Source organism: Taurulus bubalis, assembly GCF_910589615.1.
Source record: "Taurulus bubalis genome assembly, chromosome: 16".
Lineage (NCBI taxonomy): Eukaryota > Metazoa > Chordata > Actinopteri > Perciformes > Cottidae > Taurulus > Taurulus bubalis.
Window position 1 is genome coordinate 21,190,324 of NC_136604.1, and position 8,086 is coordinate 21,198,409.

Consider the following 8,086-nt stretch of genomic DNA (forward strand, 5'->3'; position numbering starts at 1 on the left):
CCAAAAAACAAATAATGGTCTCTGTGTGGCCTGAATGTGTAAACTGTTTCTGCTGAGCAGTCATAACAGGAAGGTAGAGCAAACGGAAACATAGAAAACAGGGTTTGGGGGGAATTAACGGAGGGATGGGAGCAGACGGAGAGAACAGAGAGATGGAGGGGAGGAGGAGGAGGAGGAGGAGGAGGAGGAGGAGGAAAGGAGAATACAAATGTGGAGAAAGAGAGAGGATTTGAGAAAGGAGCCGATTGGCCAAATAAGGATGCAGCAGGAAGACAAACAAACAAACACCCGGAGATATCCATGAAGATAAGAGATGCAGAAGGAGGAGAAGACGGAGAGAGAGAGAGAGAGAGAGAGAGAGAGAGAGAGAGGCGGTGAAAGGGAGGATTGGAGGATAGGAGGGGAGATGTGGAGGAGATTGGGGGGGAGGGGCGTTGGCTGCTGGTCTGCAGGGCCTGCTGCCTCCAACGGGGAAGAGAAGACACTTGAGAGGCAGCGTCTGCCTCTCTCTCTCTCTCTCTCTCTCTCCCTCTCGCTCTCTCTCTCTCTCTCTCTCTCTCTCTCCCTCTCGCTCTCTCTCTCTCTCGCTCTCTCGTTACCTCTCTCGCCCTGATATTGCTGAAGACTGCAGGGGGAGGGGATTCGTCTCTGCAGGCTGAGTGATGGATGGTTACTACATGGTGTGTGTGCGTGTGTGTGTGCGTGTGTGCGTGTGTGTGTGCGTGCGTGTGTGTGCGTGTGCGCAGTAATGAGGTGAAAGTCCTTATTATTTCCATTCAATCAAAAGGAGAAAACACCCGGACCTCTCGGAGGTCTTCCTCACATCCTCTTCGTCGTCTCCTTTCTAAAAACCGCATCTCTGTCGCAGCCGTCCTGCAGCAGCAGCTGGGAACAGATGCTCTTCCCTTCCTTCTCCTCCTCCTTTCTTTTTCCTTCTTCCTCCCCGTCACTTGTTTCCTGCCGTCTCTCCTTCACATAATTGCACCACTTCAGATGATTGAAGACAATTTGAGACTTTTCATACACGTCTATTGGACAAACAACAAAATAGATATCATTTAAATGCTGTACCAGTTATATTTTTTTTTACGGGGGCGAACAAGTCCACAGTTCATCTGAGTCCGCGAGGAGCCTCCAGTGCTCTTTGTGCAGAGACGCAAAACTTCACCAGACCGCTTCGAAAAAGTTACACAGATCTTCAAATTATTATTATTATTATTATTATTATTATTATTATTATTATTATTGTTATTATTATTATAATAATGATCCTTTACGCCGCGGCGGAATGTGGTGATGAGAACAGCATGTTGATACCTCATCAAGCTCTTCTGTCAAGCTGCTAGTTCAACACTAGTTTACTACTAGTTTACTGCTAGTTTACTGCTGGTTTACTACTAGTTTACTACTAGTTTACTACTAGTTTACTGCTAGTTTACTGCTGGTTTACTGCTAGTTTACTGCTAGTTTACTGCTGGTTTACTACTAGTTTACTACTAGTTTACTGCTAGTTTACTGCTGGTTTACTACTAGTTTACTGCTGGTTTACTGCTAGTTTACTGCTAGTTTACTGCTAGGTTACTGCTAGTTTACTACTAGTTTACTGCTAGTTTACTACTAGTTTACTGCTAGTTTACTGCTAGTTTACTGCTGGTTTACTGCTAGTTTACTGCTAGTTTACTGCTGGTTTACTACTAGTTTACCGCTGGTTTACTACTAGTTTACTGCTAGTTTACTACTGGTTTACTGCTGGTTTACTACTAGTTTACTACTAGTTTACTGCTAGTTTACTACTAGTTTACTACTAGTTTACTGCTAGTTTACTACTAGTTTACTGCTAGTTTACTGCTGGTTTACTGCTAGTTTACTGCTAGTTTACTGCTGGTTTACTACTAGTTTACTGCTGGTTTACTGCTAGTTTACTTCTGGTTTACTACTAGTTTACTGCTGGTTTACTGTTAGTTTACTACTAGTTTACTGCTGGTTTACTACTAGTTTACTGCTGGTTTACTGCTAGTTTACTACTAGTTTACTGCTGGTTTACTAATAGTTTACTGCTGGTTTACTGCTAGTTTACTGCTGGTTTACTGCTAGTTTACTGCTGGTTTACTACTAGTTTACTCCTCGTTTACTACTAGTTTACTCCTCGTTTACTACTAGTTTACTGCTAGTTTACTGCTAGTTTACTGCTGCTTACTACTAGTTTGCTACTGGTTTACTACTAGTTTACTACTAGTTTACTGTTAGTTTACTGCTGGTGTACTACTAGTTTACTGCTAGTTTACTACTGGTTTACTACTAGTTTACTGCTAGTTTACTGCTAGTTTACTACCAGTTTACTGCTAGTTTACTGCTGGTTTACTGCTAGTTTACTACTAGTTTACTGCTAGTTTACTACTAGTTTACTGCTAGTTTACTGCTGGTTTACTGCTAGTTTACTGCTAGTTTACTACTAGTTTACTACTGGTTTACTACTTGTTTACTACTGGTTTACTACTTGTTTACTACTGGTTTACTACTTGTTTACTACTGGTTTACTACTAGTTTACTGCTAGTTCACTACCGTAAACGGCACGGCCAGTCATTTCAAGCCGTCCATGTTTTATTTTTGATGTGTAAGATGTGATGCACACATTTCTTTACTATCTCTGACACAACCTCCCCTGATGACGTCCACCTGTGATTCTAGGAGTTCAACCGTTTTAGCTCATCCTTTTTGTTCTGTCAATCTTTTTTTGATGAAGTTCCCCTCACGGAGCTGCAGAAAGGATGAAGGGCTTCTTTGTCCGCGGTCGGAGCCAGAGAGGGAAAACCTTGAGATAATTAACATGGGGGGTGGGAGGGAGGAGGAGAGTAAACACAGAGAGCGAGAGGACATGAGACAAACAGAGAGAGAGGACAAAGGTGAAAAAGAAACGGAGATAACCTTAAGAGGGAAGGAGAAAGAGGGCTGGAGGAGACAAAGGAACAAACGGAAGGAGAGGGGGAGGCCTGAGGGAGTAGGAGACGAGAGGGGAGGAAGAGGAAGCGAGGTGGCTGGTGAAATGTCATGTTTAAATTGGCTCGTGGGGAGCTGCTTCCATTGGCAACGCTTTGAAGATTAAAGTGGACTCAAGCTGCGGAGAACGCTTCAGAACAATAAGTCATGAAGCAGAAGCTCTCCAACCTTTTTACTCCTTTGTTTCCACGTAGAGTGACTCAACTCTTCCTCTCCTCTGTTCTGTTGTTCCTCACGCAGTTTGTCTTTTGACTCGCTTCCTCGCTTCCTTTCCTCTGACTCCATTTCACCTCTCTCTCTCTCTCTCTCTCTCTCTCTCTCTCTCTCTCTCTCAATTCAATGTGCTTTATTGTCATGAATGTTCCAAAAAACGACATTACAGTAGATTTGTTAAAAGAAAAGAAAACAGTTGTGTTTCTTGACACAATAAAATGATTAATGATGGTGTGTGTGTGTGTGTCTCTCTTTCTGTTTCTCTCTCCCTCTCTCTGTCTTTTCCTCTCTCTCTCTTTCTGTCTCTCTCACTCTCCTGTCTGTCTGTCTGTCTCTCTCTCTTTCTGTCTCTCTCTCTCCCTCCCTCCCTCCCTCTATCTCTTTCTGTTTCTCTCTCCCTCTCTCTTTCTGTTTCTCTCTCTTTCTGTTTCTCTCTCCCTCTCTCTCTCTTTCTGTTTCTCTCTCCCTCTCTTTCTGTTTCTCTCTCCCTCTCTCTCTCTTTCTGTTTCTCTCTCCCTCTCTCTCTCTTTCTGTTTCTCTCTCTCTTGTCTGTCTGTATGTCTCTTTTTCTCTCTCTCTTCTACATCCCGGTATTTCACCTCCTTTTGCTTTTGCGTGTGTGTGTGTGTGTGTGTGTGTGTGTGTGCGTGTGTGTGTGTGTGTGTGTGTGTGAGGAAAAAGAGACCCAAATCTCACCTCTCACCTTCTACCTTGACACTTAGACCACAGGATGAATAAATTGACTAACATACCACTCAATAACACTAATAATTTTCTTTCTCCCTCTTTTCCCCTGAACCAGAGAAAGAACTTGACGAGTACTCAAACTACTACAACTCCAAGCGCCGCTCCAACAACGCGCCGCCCTCCTTCTACTCGTCGCAGCACTACCTGCCCTGGGGCGGCGACTACACGCTGGGCTCGTCCCGGGGAACGCTGCCGCTGCACGGCTCGCGGCCCCGCCTCCACATCCCGGCCTCCACGCCCAACCCGTACCCGCTGCCCGCCCAGACGCACTACACCAGCTCCTCCTTCGACCGGCCGCCGCGCCGCGTCCGCTCCCAGGACCAGCTGCTCGGCGAGGGCAACACCACGCTGTCCCGCCTGTCCAAGAACCAGCAGCACCAGTACTACAAAGCCATGATGAGCACCAGCAGGAGCTCCAACCCGCAGGCGCTCCGCAGGTAAAGACTCGGGGGGCGGGGGAGGGAGGGGGGCGTGGTTTTAATGCTTCGTTTACGGGGTTGGAACACCTGGAAAAGTCACGGAATTTAAAAAATGGTTATTTCCAGGCCTGGAAAAGTCCTTTAATCCCAAAAGTTGTTTGTAAAAGTCATGTAAATGTGTTATATTCATGTGTTTATGACGTTCATTTACGCTGAGTTTGAAATTATTAATATGCTTTTAAAAGAAAGACGCTCAAAATATAAGCAGGCATACATACAGGCATCTATATAAGTGTTTATTCTTTTAATCAAACTATTGTCTCATTCATTTGAGTCATTTAAGGTTTACTGTATGCTTTGTATTCTCATTGTTAGTTTAAATACTACATTTACTCACTTTTTACTGTTTACACACAGATTTCACTAAATGTTTGTCATGGACATTTGGTTTAAAGTCATGAAAATAAATTCATTGGTCAAAATGTGTAGCTTTCAACCACATCACTGGCAATTCAGACCACTGAAGGCAGGGTTTTATAATACAAAATATACATACAGTATGTTTATATATACACAGTATATACATTATATATATATATATATATATATATATATATATATATATATATATATATATATATATATATATATATATATATATATATATATATATATATATAAAGAGGTATACACCCAGGTTGTTCTAGAAAAAAAACATCAGAAGATAATAAACATAAAGTTACTGATACGCATCAAAGTACATATACTGCACAGAAAACTTCGGCGTTCAAGAAGATAATTCCCAGTACTAGTCTCCATAGTGCTGTATTTTAACAATGGTAGTTTAAAATAATACATTTTGCCACATTTGATGTAAATCCATAATTTAAAACTGTGCTCCTGTTATACTTTTACTTCTGATAGACGTATTTTTACGTAAAAAATACAATTTTGTTTTAAGATTAAAGCATATTTTCTTCAGTGATGATGTGATTTGCTAATATAATAGTGATACATCTCCATTGAAATATTATACCTGAACATATTAAATGAAGGTGTTATTCTAGGCCTTTTTAATGAGCATAATTACATAATAAAGAGGATAAACGAATGTCTGGTTCCAGGTCCCACGAGAGGCTCCTGGTCTCCCCTGACCGGCTGGAGGACCGGCTGATGATGGGCCTGATAGGAGGAGGAGGAGGAGGAGACCGAGGAGACCGAAGTGGGATGGTGCCCACCATGGGCCGGCTCAGCCACCAGCAGAAGACCCAGTCGCAGCAGAACATCTGCGTCACGCCGTCGATGGAACGCCACCACATGATCAAGATGAACTCCCACCCGACGCCGGGCCACGACCACGACCGCGACCGCGTCTCCGGCGTCCCGGGGATGGGCATGGGCATGCACGGCGGCTGGGATCCCCACGGAGGAGGAGGAGGAGGAGGAGGAGGAGGTGGAGGAGGAGGAGGAGGAGGAGGAGGAGGAGGAGGTCACCCCAACGCCCGGCGGATGGCGTTCGCCAACAAGAGGCAGAACACCATCGAACAGCTGCACTTCATCCCCGGTGGCGGGGGAGTGCAGGGACTGCGGACTGGGAGTAAGAACGAGGTGACAGTGTGAGAGGAAGAGGAAGAGGCTGTAAAGAAGCCGAAGAGGCATTTAGTGGGAAGATGGCGTGGAGAGATGAGCATTTTCATAAAACAAAAAAGTGGCGGATGACGCCATTGATCTCATCGTGAGTAAAGCCAATTGATTTCCTCCTCGTCGCTCGTGTGTCGACGAAGAGAATATTCAGCCATTCTTTGAAAAGGGAAGACAGAAATGTCCACTTTAAAAAAAAAAAAAAAGTAAAAAAAGAGCAAAAAAAAAAACATAATAATATCGTACGAGAGCAGTTTTTATAAAAAGAAAAAAGCTGCCGGGTTTTCGCTGTGACTTTTATTGAAGGATACCCGCCGAATCAAATCTGTTGAAAATTAGTCCTGGGGTTTTATTGCACCGTCCTCCGAGTCCTCCGAGCTCCCACAGATTCGTCTGTCTTTGAATCCACCGCGGATGACGGAGAGCGCCGGGGCGGAGACAGACGGGTTTGCTTGTCTTTGTATTTATGAAAAAGTATTTAAAAACCAAACCAGTTGCTTTTGTATGAAACTAACCTGATGATGATGATGATGATGATGATGATGATAGTATGAACTTTAACTGAGCCCTGTAAGACGCTGTGTATACTTGGTTTAAAACGTATTTATCCTTCAGCCAGCCGGTTTGTAACTAGGTTGACCTTCTTTCTCTCGCTGTGATTGGACGATCATGAAAACTATAACATTCTCTGCAAAAAGTAACCTCACTCGATTGCCTTTTACGGCTCATTTTACTATAGGAATCAATTATAAACAAGACCTGCATCGACATAAGCTGCTGTCATAGAGGCCCAGTCACACCAGCATTTACAAGGCAATACTTTTTTCGCGGCAAAATCGGTTCTTTTCAATGAAATTTGCCGCAACTAATTGAATGAATTTTTTGAAGTTTCCTTTCAAAAAAACTGCGGCGACCGAAGTGACCCCTCCCACCCGTCCTTTAACCACGAGGTCTGTCGTGGGTTCGATACTCGGACGAGTCACTTCTATTTTTTTTTTTGCGAATTTCATCGTCACGAAAATCCAAAATTTAAGCTCCAGACTTGGCAGGTGGATTTTTTGGACGTTTGCCTCTTTCTGGAGTGACCGGGCCTTGGAAAAGTAAAAAGTCCGCTCCTCCGCAGTATGAATTCAGCTTAACCCTGTACAGTGACCTCCAGTGGGGTGTATATCTATGAAAACATTGTGCTGTGACCCATTGAGTAATTATTAAAAAAAATAAAAAATGAATTGGACCGCCGCTCATGAAGAAGAACTGACCTCATGAAGAAGAAGTGACCTCACGACCGACCAAAACATCCCTCAAAACACTGTTGTCAACTCTTTGCGTTGTGAGTCGAGAGGGTTTTTATTCTTCGTGCCAACGAACCTTCCTGTGCTTCTACGATGTCCACGTGTTCACCGGCACGTCGAGCTGCTCGCCTCGTAGGAACGGGAGAGGGAGGCTGGCAATGGACACTTCACACCAAGGGCTATACCGAATTATCTTTGTGTGTCCGTGCTCTGTACAGCGTCTGCTTCTCATTTACGTTTCCTCTGCTCGTGCATACGTTTGTCCTGTTTTTATTTCATGTGTTTTAATGTGTCTTGTGTCGAGAGAAAATAAAAAAAAACAAACACGAAAAAAAAAAATATACACTTTTTACGAAAATATGTTCCCATACAATTAAACTGAATTCTCAATTGCGTTTCCAGGGAAATATATTTCCTCCCAATATACGCTTCAAACACACAGACTGGATGTGAGAAGGACACCCGATGGTTTGTGGACGTTTTGAAGCCTCCAGTTCGACGTCTTGGATTTCTGCAACCAGTGAGCAGGAAGTGACCATATTTGGACGGTGGAGGATGTAGAGACGCCGTAGCTGTCAATCACCTTGTAGCCCCGCCCCTAAATCATCCCCTGCTTTATGGTCTGTTTGACTCTAAATGACCATAATTTACTAAATGAACATCATGCTGTATTGAAGAAGACTTGAAACTAGAGATTGAGACATAAACTCATGTTTACAATGTTTACTGAGGGAATACATCAAGAGAAGTAGAGTCATTTATATAGACTTCTATAC

The 8,086-nt window shown here is 43.5% G+C and overlaps 1 protein-coding gene across 1 annotated transcript in view; it reads left to right on the forward strand.

Moving 5' to 3' along the window:
- Positions 1 to 5,997, forward strand: part of shisa7b (shisa family member 7) — a gene marked incomplete at both ends in the record, with an annotated part of 16,791 nt that extends 10,794 nt beyond the window's left edge. The window contains 2 exons of the mRNA XM_079231931.1: positions 4,014 to 4,395; positions 5,502 to 5,997. Coding sequence (XP_079088057.1) covers positions 4,014 to 4,395; positions 5,502 to 5,997 — 878 coding nt within the window. The remainder of the gene's footprint in view (positions 1 to 4,013; positions 4,396 to 5,501) is intronic.
- Between the last annotated feature and the right edge of the window lie 2,089 nt (positions 5,998 to 8,086).